The sequence below is a fragment of the Varanus komodoensis genome, unplaced genomic scaffold, assembly GCF_004798865.1.
Source record: "Varanus komodoensis strain SLA01 unplaced genomic scaffold, ASM479886v1 scaffold31, whole genome shotgun sequence".
NCBI lineage: Eukaryota > Metazoa > Chordata > Lepidosauria > Squamata > Varanidae > Varanus > Varanus komodoensis.
This window is the reverse complement of record NW_025335780.1, coordinates 9,017,653-9,036,886: the sequence shown is the minus strand read 5'-3', so window position 1 is coordinate 9,036,886 and position 19,234 is coordinate 9,017,653. Positions and strand designations below refer to the sequence as shown.

The 19,234-nt window shown below is 43.9% G+C and overlaps 1 protein-coding gene across 4 annotated transcripts in view; it reads right to left on the bottom strand.

The window, feature by feature from the left end:
* UGGT2 (UDP-glucose glycoprotein glucosyltransferase 2) overlaps window positions 1–19,234 on the bottom strand; it is an 84,862-nt gene that overhangs the window by 38,979 nt on the left and 26,649 nt on the right. For 2 of the 4 annotated variants that reach the window (XM_044437846.1, XM_044437843.1), the window contains 6 exons: window positions 15,101–15,192; window positions 13,397–13,547; window positions 9,443–9,562; window positions 6,544–6,629; window positions 3,415–3,550; window positions 627–758 (listed from right to left, as the gene is read on the bottom strand). In XM_044437846.1, the coding sequence (XP_044293781.1) occupies window positions 627–758; window positions 3,415–3,550; window positions 6,544–6,629; window positions 9,443–9,562; window positions 13,397–13,547; window positions 15,101–15,192 (717 nt within the window). The remainder of the gene's footprint in view (window positions 1–626; window positions 759–3,414; window positions 3,551–6,543; window positions 6,630–9,442; window positions 9,563–13,396; window positions 13,548–15,100; window positions 15,193–19,234) is intronic. The other 2 variants (XM_044437842.1, XM_044437844.1) reach the window with 2 other exon arrangements.

The window sequence follows — 19,234 nt, the reverse complement described above, 5'->3', positions numbered from 1 at the left end:
GCCAAGGGAGTCAGCGTTTGTCCGCAGACAGTTTCCGTGGTCATGTGGAAACACTGAAGTACATGGAATGCTGTTACCTGCCCACCAAAGTGGTACCTTTTTATCTACTTGCATTTGCATGCTTTCGAACTGCAAGGTTGGCAGGAGCTGGGACTCACCCCGTTGTGCAGATTCGAACCGGCGACCTTTCGATCAACCAGCCCAGCAGCACAGTGGTTTAAACCACTGCGCCACCTGCATCCCATTCCATGTCTACCCAGAAGTAAATCTCATTGCATACAAGGGGGCTGCCAGTGCAATCTTATATGTAAGCAACACAAGTTCAAGCGGATTAACTCTGGGAACTGACACAGGATTGCAACTTTGCCCATCTGCCTGCCTTGCTTGCCCCCTGGACACTGGAACCCTTTGAAAAATGGCGGACTGAAGGAACCGGAGCATTACTGCATCAGTCAGACAGCTGCACCAATGCTAGAGGGCATGGATGCCAATCACAGGCGCCTGGTGTTGTGGACGAGGAAAAACAGAACTTCCCAAACAGAGCAGAATTCTCCAGGGTTCAGTGCCACGCACAGCAAGCCATGTGCATGAAGTAGGTTTTCCTCTTGCAGCGCCACTCTTTCTACCTTTCTCCTCTCATCATAGTAGGAGTGAATGCCCAGGATATCCTGCATGTCAGCATGAGGAAATGCACTGCGAAGAACACGTTTCACATGCGACACAGAAAGTACGCCTCCATCTTTCACTTCACGGTACATCTAATTAAGAGAGAGAGAGAGAGAGAAATGAGATAACCCATTCTACTGATGTAGCCATATTATATTACATTTTTATTACCACTCCGCAAGTGGGTTTTAAGGCTCCTGTCACCCAATCACGAAGCCACCTACTTTATGTTATTACCCAGTTTTCAGCAGTAACCAAGAGTCGGCACACTTTAATACCTTTAACCAATTAAACTTCAATGAACTCTCTCTTAAAATTCATCCATCATATTCACTTCTGTGCACTAAAGGAAAAGGGAAAATACAGGGGAAAGGGGGGAAACCAGCATTTATTTTCCCAAACAGTTATATGCATCCATCTCATGTCCTTCCAGAACCCAGCCATGAAATGAATCAAACAACCAAGGCAAATATTTACATACTAAACCTGTCTTGTAGCCAACTGTGTTCTGGAGGACCAAAAATATGAGTGAGCTGCTAAATATGTAGTCATGTTAGAAATCTGACAGCACAACAAGGAAAGCAATTAAAGTTAAGGCAAGAAGGGGGTGTGAAATCTCACAGCTATAACTCAGCCACTAATAAAGCTGGAAATTGGAGTCTATTACTAGCACTGCACTTTGGAGCCGTCCTCCCAGAATAGCTTTTGGAGAACAAACTTCTGCTGGCTTTAGGGAAGCTGGATAGAATGCAAGAACTACCCTTTACAAATGCAGTTGTTGGTTTGGTTGATAGATGAGAGGGTTTTAATGACTACCACCCTGCAAGGTGTTCAGGGAATTAACATCTCTTTTAAATCCATGTTCAATCTTGAACTGCAAGGGTACAAAATTGGAAGGAAAGTCCATTAACAAAAGGGATGGTCAACCTGTGGTCCTCCAGATGTGGTCAGACTTCATCTCCCATCATCCTTCGCCACTGGCTATGCTAGGACTAGGAATTACAATCCAGCATCATCAGACTGGGCACTACCTGTTTACATCTTGTTAAGACTGAGATTCGGCATGAAAATAAAATAAAAGGAATCCCTGTAGCTTATTTGGAACTTAATGTTTATCTCATTCAGCACCCTGTTTCCCAAGGTGACTAACTAGAAGCTTCTTTGCAAAGTTCTTTCTCCTCCACAACCCCAGCAATTGATAGCCAGAGTCACAATGCCCCTGGACCTTGAGATTTAGCTGTCATGACTAACACCTGCTAACGAGGGAAATCTGCAGTGAAACATTGTGGTATGTTTTCACCATGCAGTGAAGAACACTCTTGTTTAGGGCTCCAGCCAGCCAGCCAGCCAGCCAGCCAGCCATGCTCTTTCCAGGATCAACAGGCAAGGTTGAAACATGAAAATCCAGACCTCCCTGCGCTGTTTTGCGTTTCCAGCCTTCCACGGCCTCTGGAAGCCATTGAGCATGCGCAATTCTCATTTTGCTGCCTGGTTGGGATGGATGCACTCTTTGAGTTTCTGTTTTGGCTTTTGCTCATTTTAAACAAACTTTGCACTTCTGCAAATTTCAGGGTTTACTGAAGCATGCCAAGGCCTCCCTCTTGTTTCTCAGAGGCCCGCATTTGGCATTTATCCTGTCGGGATTCAACTACCTGAATTCACTGTTAGAAGGAATGACAGCCCGATCATTCAGGAATCCATCTGATCCTGCTTTAAAACCATCTAAGTCAGTGGAAACAGCCAATGGCAGCAAATCCTGTAATACTATTAAGCATTATGTGAACTGTTTCCTTTTGCTTGTTCTGAATCTACCACCAATTGATTTCACTGGAACACCCAAGCTTCCTATTCTCTGGTATTCTGACACTCATTTCCCTTCTTCCTAAACTAAAAGCTTCCCAAGTGAAAAACTGTGCAGATAATTTGGGCCACCGCTTAGGCCACCTTGATAATTTGGGCCACTCACTCCCAGCTCCACAGTATCTTTTGTGCAATGAAGTTACCAGATCTGTACATAGTTTTCCAAACCAAGCCACACAACAGATGCTTAGGAAGGCATGACATCACAATGCAAGCAGTTTTGCGTTCAGTCTCTTCCTGAAAAATGCCTGCCACGGGCGTGGCCTTTGCCGCTGCCCAGGGTCAGCCACTGCCGGAATGAGCTTCCCATGTCATATTTAACAATGCCTGGGATCGGGAAGGAAATCTTTACCCCACCCCTCGCCTTGTTAGTGTCCCTCTGGGTTTCCTTCTCTCCGCCTGTTCTGACTCTCCCTGCTCCCTGAAGTCACTGTAAACCAGCAAGGGGCAGAAGGCAGATCTCCAAATGTTTGGACTCCAACCCCCAGAAGCCCTGCTGAAGTGCAAGTAAATCTATTTTCTGCTCAGCACCTCTGAACTCGCCGCTTCCTACTTGCTTGTGGCAGGAGCATGCATCATAATCTAAAGTGAGAGGGCCTCTTAGGGAAAGGAGTTGGAATGAGAGATTCTGGATTCATCCAGGCGCTCTCGCTCTCGCTCTCTCTCAGACATCCACTTGCTATGAGCATCTAAGTGTTCTCAGAAAGGCTTGCAGACTAGGAATTCCAGTAAGAACAAAACTGGCTCAGAAATAAATATTTTTGAGAGATGCATTACCATATCCTCCAAATTCAAAGATGAGGTACTGACCCATTACTACACTGTACCTCTAGGAAAGTAAGGGGAACCTGGAGTAAAAGAATATTTTATCTGTTTTCAAGCACTAACATGTATTATGGAGCCAAAAGCTTCAGGGATATCCATTTCCTCTGCAACGAAGTTAAAGGCCCTCCATAAAGCTACTCCCGCATCCTGATTTCCATCAACCACTTCATCCGTATTTACGACGAAAACAAATCCAATTCTGTTCAGGAAAAATAAAAATACTGTGAAAATGGCAACATTTGTAAAGTGACATAACAATCAGATTTTAAAGAGTGGCTTCAGTCTTCACACACATAACAGCCTCTAATGCACTAAAATTCCAGCAGCAAGAATCAACTTGCAACATACAAAATATGAAAGTGAGCTACAGGTGGGTTACAGGATAGAAAAGTACTTTCATAAAGGATTGTGCACCACGAGTGACTTGACTGCCTGGGTAGGCAAGCCAAGGAAGTGAACTGGAGCACAGACAGCTTAGACTTCTTCACTTCTTATAGTGACCCCATTCAGACCTTGCACCATCTATACAGATGTACATCAGAACCTGTAACATTTTTTAGGCTTCCAAACTTACAACCGAGAAACCATGCTTTAGACTGCTTCTGTGTTTTCATCTTGTACTCTGCTTTATACATTTGTGCAGCAGCTTCTTCCAGCACAGGAACAGCCGTAACTGTGGCTTGTTAACGGCCTATGAGATGCTATGTCATGATACCCACAGTGATAACTGTGATTACAAGGCAGTTTCAGATCATTGTTCAATATCCTGGTTTGGAAGCCCTTTGAAAACCTTGATATTTGAGCTGAAATTCGCCCAGTTCAGGCATAAGGGTAAATCATGATTCATAGTTTTGAGCCAGCCTTTCTCCTCCTACTCATGCAAGGGGGAAGACATTTAAAGCTACCCATCACTATTCTGAATAACCCACAGGTTCTAATGATGTGCGAACATGGAAAACTGTGGCTTGTTCTAACCACAGTTTGTTCAAAGATATCAGGATCCAACTGTGGTTTTAGATCCTGATTTCTTTGTATGCACTATGATTAGAAGAAGCCAGTTTTCCATATTCAGACAAAAATGGAAACTGTTTTGTTCAAACAGCAATTGCAAGCTTTGAACCTCTTCCTCTTGTGCCTAAAACAGGAGAAAGGGTGAAAAGAGATACTCTTTCCTTTGAATAAGTCTGAACTATGCCATAAGTTCAGATCAGAAAACAAACCATAGCTTGGCTTTAAAAACCATGGTCTGGCTTCATGTTTGAATGTCCTCACACAGGAACTGGCACCCCAAAACTTTACTGTTTCCATCACATGCAACCTATCCCAGCTGCTGGGCATTCCTGTCAGGTGTGGCCAATGGGCTTGGGCCAGGGAGGTGGCAGCCTAGGAAAGGGAAGTGAGTTGCGCTATTCAGTTCTCCTAAGAAGTGTTTTTGTTCTCGAAGAAACAGAGGGATAGACCTGCTTCCACACCAGTTCATGCAAGCTCAGGATTTTCCAGCTTGAGTGTGGTAATGACAGATGCTGTAATGCGGGGCAGATGACAAGGGCCCTCTTGCTACTTGAAGACCACCCATTCCCTGCTCATCCGGATCCCAGAAATGGCACGGGCATGATAGCGGCAAGCTTGTGCGAGGTCACCAGCTGAACCCACGGTCTTGCTGAGGCTCAGGAAGTGAAAGGGTGAGATGGGCTGGCAGCCTCACGAGAACTCACTCCAGCACACCCCACCCATCCTGCTGACGAGCTGCACGGGGCCTCCAGCCCGATGGACTGGCGCCGAGGAGCTCGGCTCCTGTGTGCCTCTGGGCTGGTCAGCAGAAGCAGGTGGGACGCGCTGGGGAGATCACAGACCCTCAAAGCATTCTCAGGACAACTCTGAGCCTTCATATGGGTTTTCTCCCTCACTTAAGGGATACATAAATGTATAATTGTGTGTATTAAATCAAATTAATTGTGTGTATTAAATTAAATAAAATGTATTTGCTTTAATTTAATTAAAATAATTGAATTAAATTAAATGCATATTTTGCAATCACTTAAATTTACTATATGGAAATGCAATTCATTGTGTGGCCCCCAGGTTCCATGTCGACGTCCTCATGCAGCCCCTGAGGTATGAAAAGCTGGACTGCCCTCCTGCAGTGGCTGCTGGGCCCCATCAGGGCTTCTTCTGGGAAGACTTGGGCCCTCTGCCAACACAGCAACCTCTTTTAATTTTCAGGCTCAGCACCCTGTACAGGATTCCCTACTGGGCAGGCCATGGCAGTCCAGCACAAACTATTCCTGGACCCATATTCTGATTTGGTGAATCTGATTCTGTAAACAGCTGGAACCCACAGAGGCCTTCCTGGAAAAATCTGTACTTTTACCACAGGGGAAAAAACTCTAGAAATACTCGTAATCCTGCAGTTGTCACTGTGGGTGAATGGATGGACAGTTCTCCAATGGTGCAAATAATGAGCATGCAGGTATGAAACTTGGGTTGGCTCAGGAGATCATGCTTCGCCAGGTAAACTCCTGTTTCTAATTAAATGCAGACAGATCAAGATTCCATTCCATGGTTGTGAAAAAGGGAAGACATGTTATCAGAGATTAAATAATGAAAAGCAAAGTATCTGGAGAGTATGCAGCACACTGTAACGATTCTTCTCTCAATGATTTTGATCCGTATATAGTGGAACCACCAAAGATCTCGGACCTCTATTATAGCATTCTGTTTCCAACAGACACCTGTGGAAGCTTCTCACAAGTCCCAGCACTCGTTTTCTTGTCAGATGTGTCATGATGCTTATCGAATTCCAGGCTACACAAGCAGATCTTCAAGAGGTTGCGTAAACACCGTCTCAAGCAAAGTAGGCCATGCGCTCTATAACATCCTTTAATCATTTTCTCATGAGTACTACATGCTCAGTTGAATCAACTGAAAAACACTGTTCTAGCAATGCGTGGTAATCGAACCATGATAATTCATGATAACCATGCATGGCACTTACCCAGTGCATACAGATCTCACATGTTTTAGGCCAGGCTTACAATCACTGAGAAGCTGCAATTGGTAGTGAGTTGTGAAAGTGGGTACATTCACCAAAATACATCCATGCAAACTTCACACAGATCTGGATTTCTCCCACACAGGGTGCAGACACCAAAGAAACAATAAAGTCAGGTCAGTTTTCTGATGTTAACTTACCTAATAGGTACTTTTTGACTGTAGATAACTTCAACAAGTTTAATGAAGTGTACTGCTTCTTCCTGAGTAGGATCAATAAAGAGAACCTAAAAAGAGAAAGCAATGCATTGGTCCGGTATCTTTTATGACCTGTTTCGTGTCATGACTAGAATGCTGGACAAGGACTTGGACACGGTTCTAATATCCACTTAGCCATGAAGCTCCCTGCATAACTGTGAGACTCTCAGCCTAACCTACTTCACAAGATGGTTCTCAGGATAAAATGGAGAGGACGACTATGTAAGCCATCTCAAGTTCCTTGCATCCTGAAAAACAGTCAGGATACAAATGTAATATGACAATAATTCTCTTTATGCCAATTTAACAGCTCCTAAAGGAGCCTCCAAAATGGGAACCTTCCATTATTGCAGAAAGCAACCACTTCTGTGCTCATTCGGGTCTGACAGTCCAAACAAATTACATGCATTGTGCCAGCTACTAATATGTTTCCAAGCTAAATTCAAAGTGATGGTTTTGGCCTTTAAAGCCATAAATGGCTTGGGGCCAGCTATCTGAAAGACCACCTGCAGTTTTAAGATCAGCACTGGAGAACCTACTTGCTGACACACCCTGCGATCAGTTAGAATGTCAGGTCACAAGATTAGAGCTTTCCCTAAGGGGGTACAGAGAGTTCCTCAGTTGCGATATCAAAAGGACTTTGAAAACACCCCCATTTCAAAAGGCCTTTAGTTGGTTATACTGTTGCTTTACTGAAGCTCAGCTGCTATGTCTCTGAAAATATTTTTAGACCGTACAAATTGCATCCTGATGCATCCATTTCTTTTGTAGTTTTAATTTCAAGTCCTTAATTATAATACCATATTCTTGCATGTTTATTTGTACACTTTGTTCACTCCTCGGGTGGATCTGGTTCACAAAAGCAGATGGTAATTTTGAAATAAATAGTTCTCACCAAGAAAGTAAATTGGTTCTGGGCTAGGGCAGCTGTAGACTCACAACTGAATTACCACCATTCAAGCAATTATCTTCACACAAAAATTTGGGTGACCAGGAGAAGAGCTCTGACCAAATCAAAGCAAATCAAGGTGTTCAAAGCTTGGAGGTGACTGAGGCCCCATCAGTGAGGGTGTTCAAGAAAGGCTGGACAACCACATGTTGGGGATTACATGAGCAGAGCCGGCTGGAGCCAGGGGTCAGGCTGGATGGCCCAGGAGACCCATCTTTTTCTTCCTTTTTGACTCTTTTTTGATGTTTCTATGCCATTCAGCATGATGTCCGAATCCAGCTTGGTAGATTGTTTAGTGACTAAACAACCAAGCTGTTAACCCCATCCTTCATCATTTCAGGTTGCTGATTAAAAGTGGAAGAGGCTGATGCACATCCCTGAAAACAGTTGTCTTTTTTTTACCCATGTACTGTTGTGTACAAACTGACCCTATGAGGAAATTACAGTCACTGATGTAGTTCCCATCAAGTGAAGATTCACCTGTGGGTCAAAGTGATACAATCTAGAAAGATTTACCACTCTAGTGGAAACTAGTTCAAATGATCCCAGAAAAGAAGGCTGTACATTTCTACTAATGTCTAGGAAAAGAAATGAAAAAATAAGAAAGTTTGTCAGCATATTTGGAGGCAACTTCAGAATTTATGCATTTGTAGTAAAGCCTTCACCACTGTGTGATAAACTGCAGCAGAATTGTCATTCTTGTCTTTTCAGAAACCACACGACTTGTATACATTTATCGCTTTCTGCAGCAAATTTCTGATTAGTGGTACTTTTGTGTGGGTGGAGAAGAACAATACTTAAAATATGTATGATATCTACATTTTGTCTGCAAATATATATTTTTTTACCCTGGAAAAATGATTACTCTTGACAGAAATATTTTTTATTTTCTTTGTTGTCGTTGAATATTTTAGGCTACAGCTGCTCATCTGATGCTCAGTGCAACATAAATTCAAAAGGTTCAACTTGCAATAAAGGAAGCGAGATTTTTGGAAACTTGTGGTGAATTCTTTTAACTGTGTTTTACCATTTGGCCATCACAAATTGAGGGAAGTAAGCAACATACGTGTAGCTGGTACTAATTAGTCTGAGAAAATGGAGACTGGGAATGAGCTTCTCATACTAAGAAGAAATAAGCTACATCATGCAAACTATCCTAGGATGTAATATAGTACTTAGATGTACTTCCAGACTGACATCTGTAGGCTCTCCCATAGTAAAGTGTTCTTAAATTAAAAACTAAATTACATGGAAGAACAGAAAACTGCTTCCTCCCCAGGGATAAAGAGAATTTCAGCATTTAAAGGCCAGCCAACCATAAGGATATACATTTTATGTGCATTTTCTTCTGCAATGCACTCACGGGAAGGATCTAAAATGTGGATGCTGCATCCTTAGCAATCATTGTCAGTGCGCATCTCTATACCATCGTGGTCTCTAGATTAGCAGCAGCCAGGTAATTATATTGGACAGGAAAGGGTACCTGCGGGCTGCCCTGGGGGCACCAGAAAAGAGAAGCATCTGCAGCAGCTCCGGAGTGATAAGTGGGTTGGAATTTGATTGTATGCAAGTTAGTGTTGGCCATTTTGGCATTCTGTAGCCACTATGGATTTGTTTTTCTTTCTTTGGAAAAAGAATACCAATGTGTGCGTGCCCTTAACCAAATTCACAAGGCGGCATGTTGTTCTTTCCCAGTGGATGGCAATTAGAACAGAATCCGTAGCTGGTCTACCAACAGAAATTCATTTTAATGCCTTTTGTTGACACTGGAAATTCTAATCTTCGTGTAGCCTCTAAAAAGAACAATTATGCTGAAAAGTAAGTTAAACATGCATAGCAATACACCCTTAAAGTCATTCACCCAATACTGTCTACCTCCAAAGAAAGACATACCAAATTATATAAATTTCGTCGGATCTGCCGCATCATTCCTGCATATGCTGGTTTAAGAAGTTCCTGAAAACTCGAGGGCCACTTGTCATACATCTGATCTTTTTCGATGTTGTTGATCCACTAGATGAAGACAGCAATGATTGTGATCTTTGGCAATGTTAACCTTAGAAACATCCAGACATGATTTCCAAGCAGAACGCTCTCAAAAGATGCATTTGAAGAACAGAATACTGAATATATCACATGGGTCTGTGATACACTCCAAAGCATGTACAGGGGCTTATTTGGTTCTACTCCGGCTTTCTGACCCTTGGGAGAAGAAGGCTGTGAGCCATAGTAGGCCATAACAGAAAGGCCATCAGGAGGGCCCTTCTCTCTTTTCCTCGAGTTTATCAAACTCAAGATGAATCCCCTTGAAATGCCATTTTTTATTGAGACTTGACAATTTTACAGAATGGTAGGAATTCTAAATAGCTTTCATTAAAGTCGAGGGAGAAGCATCTGCACGTATCAAGGTCCAATCCAAACTGAAAATGTTCCTTTCAGTGCAGCTTCTGACTCCAACCTCAGGGTGGCTTTTGCCATGGGATGGTCAGACAGCAGAAACACCAGAGACCAGCATGCTTCCTCCCTCACCTCCTTCCTGGGTCAAGGACTGAGTCTTGCATCTGTTCCCGCTCCCACTCCCACCCTGAAAACCCTTCTGCTCCTTCCAAAGAAGGCAGATTCTCACACTCGGCCTGAGAAACTTCACTAGAATAGTGAACTCCTGCTCCCCCCTTGCTGCTCCACCTCCTCCTCAGACTCAGACAAATCTGCCTGGACAGTCAGCAAGGAGCACAAGGCTGGGCCCCTCTTCTGCCATGCGTGTCACCCTGAACTCAAGGGCATTTTGGTTTCTGCGAAGCATCTCATCTCTTCCTCAGGACGCTTTCCCCACAAGTGGAGGGCAGCACATGTAGTGCAGGAGAAAGGCAGGGCGACGACACTCCCTCTCCTCGCCAGTATGCCCAGTCTCGTTTCAGGAAGCTTGAGCGGGGCCTTTGTTATGCTAGCCACGTGGAAGCCCCATTTCTACACATGGCATGGTTGGGAGAACATTTGGTGTGACCACCATGTAGGCAAGACTGGTCGCGAGGATCCTGTCAGGGAACTGGTATCCACCTGAGGGACAGCAATTCTGTGGGAAAGACTAGCTGCCGCCCACATTTTGGCTACAATCTGATAGGCCAAAGAGGAAATGTCTTATTCAACTCAGTGGGATTTACTTTCCGCATGGGATAGCTCCGTTAAACATAGTCCCAGCAACATGGGAGTCATTCACTCAGGAACAGCTCTCCTGTGACTTTGATCATTTTGTAGATCCGTTACTTAGAAAGGAATGCTTTTTGTTTAAGGCATATTAACAAGAAAGCACAGAATAAGGAGGGGCCATTTCTTTATAAGAGAAAAAAAATAAACAAGAGAAAAGATGATCTGACATCCCAAATAATCTTACTTTATAAAACAATCTCTATTCATATCTAGTATTGTCCTAAATGACACTTCTAAGATACAAAAGTTTTTGTTACCCACTTTTCCAGACTTGATGGAACACTTTGACACAATCATTTCTCCCAAGAAGTCCATGACCATCTGCCATGGAGCCCCTGTGTGTTGATGAGGATTCTGGAACCTGATCTACAGCTGAACTTAAAATGAAGGCTGAGTTCAGACTTTATGTGAATTGACGGTTTGTCCTGCTCATAGCTAAGAACCTCACCAGAGCTTCCCACAAGCAAACTACGGTCTTGAGTGGTTTGTCTGCTTTGTTTCCTCCTCTCTCAAAAGGGTCATAAGTGTCTTCCCACCTCCATGGCTGTACCGTGATTTGGCAAGGATGCACAAATTTTGACGCAAACAACAAACCATAGTTAGTACAAACTGTGGTTTCAGATCCTGATTTATTGTCCCTAAATTAATTCTGGTTTATGGGCAGGCCTGGTTTCAAACAGTAATATAAATCATGTGTTATACCTGAACCTACCCAAACCTTGTCTAGAACAGCGATGGGAACCCCCTTTGCTTCCAGGACGGACTCAGCTCCAGTCTAGGATGTCAGAAACCACCCATCATCCATGGGCACAGCCACAGCCCAAAGCAGGCAGGGCCACAGCAACCACTGCCCAGCCTCAGCACTCCAACCTACTTGTTCCCCCATCGCCCTGCTCCACGCAGACAGAGAGCCCATCCAGCGCCTCGCACACACTCTCACTCCTCTCAGCCACTCTCTGCTCGCTACTTCGAAGGCGCGGCCGAGGCCGAGGCGGAGCGCTGAGGAGGCGCAGCCCAAGTGGAGCCAGGTTTTAAGGCCAGCTGCTCTGACGGCATCAGGGCCCAGAGCAGTCTGCGGAGAGGATTCTCCCGGTTCTTCCTGGCCTGCTGGGTGAAGGCCAAACAATGGCCACATTTATCGGTCCGGTGCCCTTTGCCGAGGCAGAGAAGGCATAGGTCGTGGGGGTCCGCTGGGGACATCTTGGAGCCGCACTCAATACATTTGCGAAAGGCTGCTCGCTGCGCCATCGCGAAAAGGAAGAAGAAGATAGTGCAGAGGGTAAAGGAATAATATTTTTGGTTTGTTTTTTTTTTTGAAGAAAGGAAGAAGGTTTTCGTAACGGGGAAGAGAAAAACTTGGAATGTAAGGAGATAGGGAGAGATATAGAGAACTGTAAGAAAAAACGAACAAAGAGGGGCAAAGATCAATGTGAGAGACGAACAGGCACGAGGCACAGTAAATGGCGGTCGCAAAGACTGAAGAAAATGGCGGACACTCCGCTCTATTTATACCACAAAGGGGGAGGGGAGGGGAGTTTTCCCGCCAAAAAACGTTTGCTTTCTAATCTTCCGGCCTAGGCACTGCGCAGGCGCAGCACCCATATGTGTGATGCACAGAGGCCACGACGAAGAACCTTCTTTTACTGCTGCATTGATGGGTTGCATTTTGTGCTGAATGACTGTAGTATGGATTGTGTGTGTGTGCACGTGCATATGTGCTCACGCATGTGCGTGTGTGCGTACACACTGCCTTGGGTAACATTCTAGTCTGAAAGGTGGAGATGCAAATAAATAATTAAATATATCATCTGGGGGTAAAGGCTATTCTGAAAGGTCCTATATTCACTGATAAGAGTGCATAAAAAGTGGCTGCTGCCACTCGTCCCACATCATTAACAGGCAGCGATTAAATGACATCTTTAAAATGTGGTATTTCATTGCCTGCCAAGAACCATTTGCAGGATTAACTCAAGACAATCTTCAGGAGTTCATACAAACACTGCCACAAAATACAGTGTAACAGACCTTTAAAAAAGCAAAGCAACTTACAGGGTGCCTGTCACTGACAATTAGGAAACCAGGCAGAGCTTTAATATGCTTAGCCTGCCCCAAGTTTTGGTGCTCAGAGCACCAGCCACACCCTTTTAGGCTTGAAAGGACAGCATTAACTCCGAGAGCTGATTACAGTGGAGCAGAGTTGTCCTCTGCTAGTGAGCGGAGATGAACCAGCAGCCCCTGCGACGCTCTTGCGTGTCTCCAGGGGTGTTGTGTACCCCCAATACCCCCAGTGGCAGCTTCACCAGCAGCTGGCTCCAAAACAGGATGTTCTGACCCAAGCCAGCTGTTCCTCCAAGAGGTGCCAGGACTGGGCTCTCATCAACAACTGGCGGAAGGCCATTTTCTCAGAGCAACAAAACAGAATACCTCCCCCTCCACTGCCTGACCTGGTTGGCACAAGCCAGGAGGGCTTTGAAAACAACTTCACAGCATCATCGCTGTTTAGGATTGCTCTGGAATACTGAAGGGCTAGACATAAATATGCTATATTTTGAGAGATAGCTGTGTTAAGGCTCTTGCAGGAAAAACAAAGAATCTTGCGACATCTTCAATGCTAGCAAATAAATAAATATGGTTACTTACTACTATTGATGAGTGACGGATGTCTAATGCATAAGCTTCATCCTCAGAATGGACTGCCAGTCTCATGAATTTGCTAAGAACATCTTCCTTAATTCCAAGGGAGTGAAGTCCATGCATCGCTTTCCCTTCCAGCCTCAGAGTGTCTAAAATACTTCAGATTGAAGCAGAATTATATTAAGAGGAACACCATTCAGAATAATCCAAAGGAAAACAAAAGCAAAGAATGGTTAAATGGCATTTCTTGCAAACTTTCCCTTTATGTTTTGTTTACGATATACTGAATTGTGCTTGCAATAGTGAAAGACTGAGCACTGGCAGACTGAGCTTGTGCAGTGGCATGGAGTATTCAGTGCTCAGCAAACCAGAGCTTGTGCTGTCCCTCTCTTGCACAGGGTGAATGGAAAGCACAACGCACAGGGCTTGCAAGATGTCCCTGGACACAGGGAACCTAAGGACTGAGAAGGATGACTCTGGATGCTTGGACCAGGCATACGTATTTTGCAGGAAATGTTACAGACGACGTTCATTCTTACTCTTCCCGTTTTCCTACTGTTTCTTCCATCTTTTCTCTTATCACAGAAAGTCCATTAAGGAAAGAAAAGACAGAAGCACTACACAAGTGGCCCACCTGAAAGCACCCTCTGAAGAAGGAGCAGTTGGAGAAGGAGGGTTGAGGGAAAGGGCAAAGGAGACAAGAAAAGAAAGATAATCAGAAAGAGGACTCTGAATACATGTCACATCCGTTGAGAGCAGAAGGGGATCTCAGCATGGAGAAAAGGGAATGCAAAAGGCATCTGTCGGAGAACATGGTTTGTTGGTCAAGGAGCCGTGCCAAGTCGTAGACTCATATACGTCTTTGCCACCTCCCATGTCAGCAGAGAAGAGTTAAGCTTTCCATTCCTGGCTAGTTGCTTTGGTTTGTTTGGTTAGGCCTGATTTGTTGCTAAATCCAAACTGAGCAAATGCTGGCTTTAAGCATAGTTTGTTAAAAGGCAGGCTATCAAACTAGGATACAGCGGAGCAAGGGCTGAAAAAGAAAACGCCAAAGGGAAAGCAGAACTAGGACAACGCTAAACAGAGACCCTATGAAGACAAAGGGCTCGGTATTATTTGGAGTAAAAATGCGGCAGCCAAAGCTGGTCTGAAGGACAGGTGACTGCGGAAGGCATGGAGCTAGTTTGCGTGTACTGAGAAGCCCTTGTGAGTGAATTTCCCCAGAAGGTTTCTTGCTCCACTGGTGGCCACTATTTTGAAAATCCAAGTTGTGAGTACACTGTGGCTTGTTCTTGCATGTGAACCTGGCAAGGGTAGGTTGCGGCATGGTATACAAGCCACTCCCAAAGTCAAGCCGTGGTTTCTGGGGGGCTTGGTGACCACCTGAACAACCCAACGCTTGCTGGACTTGCATCTAACGACAAGCCAATGCACAGCGGCTCGATTTCTCATTTTTTTTTCAGTTTTGGGGAAATTACCACAAGGTGGCTTGCCGTTCTGTGTGAACCTGGTCACAGGGTTGCATTCCTGTCTATATCCTGGCAGGAATATTTCACAAATTCTGGCTCTGTTGTTACTGCAGTTACATGGTGTATATGAATGCTTCCCTTGGCACTCCAAGGATACAGTTAACCACAGCTTGGTCAGAATAGTGGGCCTTTTTTCAAGTCAGAAAACATGCAAAAACATGCAGAAGAATTAATACTTTACCTAAATGGATCATGAAATTCCAAGTCTATAGGAAGGCCATTTAGAAACAGACGTGCTTCCCCTGGCTGAAGTTCAAGAGTTTTATGCAGATGCTAGAAAATGTTTTTGCTAAGGTTAATATGACTTAGACAAAGCAGTTTAAAAAAGAATCTTCAGAATATCATATGTTTCAAACCTCAAGACTCTCTGAACAAGATGACATTTAATTCTGGGTGGATCAAGCTTAATCTCCTAATTATTCTTGAGGATAAGAAATTTCTTCTTGTTTCCACAGAATAAACGTGATACTAATTATTCATTAGCATCATTTATCCTTCTTTATATATTCACAGCTCACAGAAAGGAAAAACCCAATAGAGTCTTTAAATTGCTTTGACTAGTTATACTCCTGGAAGTTTTATTCAGCATTTATTGTTTAACATACTCCAGGCATCCGAGAGAACCAGTGCGGGTGCAAAATATTTGACTGCTTGCCCCAAAGCCCAAATGCCGGCCCGTGCAGGGCCTAATCTTTAAAAACTCTTGTTGCCCCATTCAGGCACCATTTCAGAAACATAGAAACAGAGCAAGTCAGAAGGGGTCTCCCGAGCCATCTAGTCTGACCCCCGGCTCCAGCCAGCTCCTATCTTCATTGCACCCTAGGTCCCTTTCTGGCACGACATACCCTGAATGAGGTTGCTCCATTTATTGCCTCACAATAAATAATAATTACAGATGTGGAATTCTAAGGAGAATACGCAAGGAACGATAGACAGTGCTATCAGATGGAAGCGGTTCACTGATGAGGGCTCATTGCTAGAGCTGCATTTTAACAACCACGGCATTCTCTGTTGTAAAGAAGGTGGTGGGAGGCTCGGGGGGCGGCTGGTTCTAAGATTTTGTTCCTTCAAACCAACCTTCCCCAACCTGGAACCCTCTGGCAACTCTCACAACTCTCCAGCCCACATGGCAGAGCCTGCTTGGGATAATGGGAGCTGTAGTCCAACATATCTAAAGGGCGCTGGGCTCAGAACCGCCCAGTAATGGCTTCTGAACACCCAATTCCATGATGTGCTGTATCATTTCTTGCCATGATGGGATTATTCATTATGTAATTCTGACCAGTCTCCTTTACTCGGAAGCCCTGCAAGAGGGTCAAAATGTCATTAAAAATAACCTCTCTTAATTTCCCAGTAATGAACTTGCTATCACAGCCCAACAGACTAGATTCACCACTGGTATACATAAAGTGTGTTAGCTGTGTGATCTGTTTACTGTTGCAACCAGTACACTTTCCCTCACAGTGACAAAATCTGAGTAGCACATTTCCATCTTCAATTAACTTGCTCTTTGGACTGAAAGGCTACATAGACCCGATCATCCTACATGGCTGCCTTTGATAAGATTTCCTCTTGTTTTTTCAAAAAGCACACTGTCTTTAAAAACTATCACTCACTTTTATTATACTACTCAATAATTATTATAGGGGTATTATTGTAGCTAGCAGCTTTGGGTAATGTATGGAAAGGATGTAAGGTAATAAATACATGAATATTTATTATACGTGCAATTCATATCCCACCGTTCCAAAGAAAATGGTGCTCAAAGACTTTTGAAAACAAAATCTTAATCAAAACAGATTAGAACAAATAAATTAGAAATGAAACGATGAGGTGGTAGTGCCCAACCTGCTCAAAACTCCTCCAGGAGCAGCCCAGTGAACAACCCAAAGTTCTGCCCAAGAAAGAACTTATTTGCCTCCGAGAAGAAAGAAAGAACTTATTTGCCTCCGAGAAGAAAGAACGAACTTATTTGCCTCCGAGAAGAAAGAAAGAACTTATTTGCCTCCGAGAAGAAAGAAAGAACTTATTTGCCTCCAAGAAGCATGCACAGTGGCAGTTTGTGAAACTGGATCTCGCTGTTCTGCTCGCAGTCCCAGCTCTCCTTTGAAGACAAGGAAGGCCCTGGGCACTTCCCCTTCTTTGTCCATTTCCATCTGTGAAATGGCTGACATGGTATGGAGTGCCCCGCAAAGCACAGCTGGGGCACCCGAGATCAAAGGCAATAATGCGCTTCGTATATCCTGAGACTGGTCTTTCACTGTTGCCAGGACTTAGGCTCGAACACCTACAACCTGCCGTAACGCAGCAACTTACTGCTGAACGCTATTCTGACTGGACCCAATCACCATATGCGTTTCATTCCTTAATAGCCTTTAGCCTCTTCCCCGTACTGCATTTTTTATTCAAGTTTCATTATCTTACAGGAGAATCTTTCAGTTCTGCACAGCTTGAAATCATCCCTCTCCTGCTGCTAGATGAATATCCTATAGCTCAAAACTGTGCCTGACAATTTATTCTACTGTACCACTGGTGTCTGAATAGCTGCCAAATTTGTATTCAAGTACACACAAAACAGAGATTGCTTCTTTAACCATATCGTTTGTGTGCGCCCAAACTAGCTTTTCATGTGGTCCTCCGAGACAATGAACCATACAAGGCAAGGTTTAATTTACACACAAATGTATCACAAATTTCATTATCTGGACTTGAAAGAACTGACAGGTTGTTCCAGCACTTCTCTTCAAAGTTATGATTTAATCCCCTTGCATGGACACACACTCACATTCCTACCAGTGTACCCATTTGGATTTTTGGAAAGAAATTGTTACTGGGTATTTGCTTGGATGTGACACTGCTGAGAAAGGCTCCAAGTTCTTCTGTTAGCTAACAGAATTTTCCAAAAGAGAGCAACTGACATTGAAATGCATCTAGGTCTATTTTAAGAGCTATTTAACTACCCACACTTGATGCCATTTTACAGTGCATTTGTGCAGCTGCTGCAGTCTAATAAAAATGAGTAATCTGCAGCAAGGGCAGAAAAAAAAGAAAACTTAAATAGGAATTCACTAAAAGATGCCTATTAAAAAGATCAAATGGCTCAAAGAAAGAAATAGCTCCGGGGCTTTAAAAAAAAGAGCAATTGTTTTAGACCAACCATGGATGCACAAGTGTCAGGAATGCATGAAAAACAGTGAGCTATTTAATAGAGATTCCCATGCGCATGAAGTTCAGTCCTGCTTTGAAGCATCATGATGCTAAGCATCTTTACTCAGAAACAATAAGCCCCGCTGAATTCAGTCGGACTTCCCTCTATAACTGATTGCAGAATTGCACCCTTAACTGAATACTTCTTTCCTATGATGAGTTATGTCCATTCTAAGATGTACAGTTAAACCTGAAAGAGCATTCTATAAAACCAAGTGAATCAAGAACTGCAAAAGCATAGCAGAGATTCGACTCAGCATGAGACATTCCACGGGTTACAGGAAACTGAAAGGGTTGCTACTCTGCAATCAGAATTCCTAAATCCAAATGAGCAATTGCTGTCAAAAGAAATGGAGAGATAGTCATGGTAGCCCTTCCCAGGCAACATGACAAAGAGTTTTGTTGTGGTACCTTACAGACTTCTCAGATTTATTGTGACATAATGAACTGATGAAGGGGGTTCTAGCCCATGAATCCCTGCTCCACAATAAATCTGTTAGCCTTCAAGACGCCACAAGGTTCTTTGGGGGCATTCAGACATAAAAGCTATATGATGAGAATGAGCAAGCCTCCTGCTCAAACCTCTAGAGGTAAAGGGAGAAAAAGGTGACAAGATGATTAGACATTTTTCATTTTTGTTTAGCAACAGGCTGTTACATCAGAGAACTAGGGTTTGCTGCTAATCAAGACTGGAAGTTCCTAATTGCTGTGTGCAAGCGAGCAGAATGGTACCCACAGGGCTGCTCATTCATGCCGTGCAAAACCACAGTTTAGTGTGCCATCTGATTGTCCCCATCTTTGATGTTTAACACCATACTTCTTGCAGAGATACAGAGAAAATAACATGCAGAGCTAGCAGGATTTTGGTGAGGGGCAAGGAAATGCAACCCCCTCCAGTTGTAGACCTGAGTGCCATTAAGGGCAGACAAACAAGATGCCTGCACATAGCAGCGTGGTCCTCACTAACAAGTATATCGAAATGGATACGGGATTCCCACAACTGCACGATAATGCACCAAGAAACTTCCAATGGTCTCACTCCAATCTTGTGTTCACCACTGGCATCACCCCCTTGACATCCACAGGTTGAGTGTAGCCATCTGACATA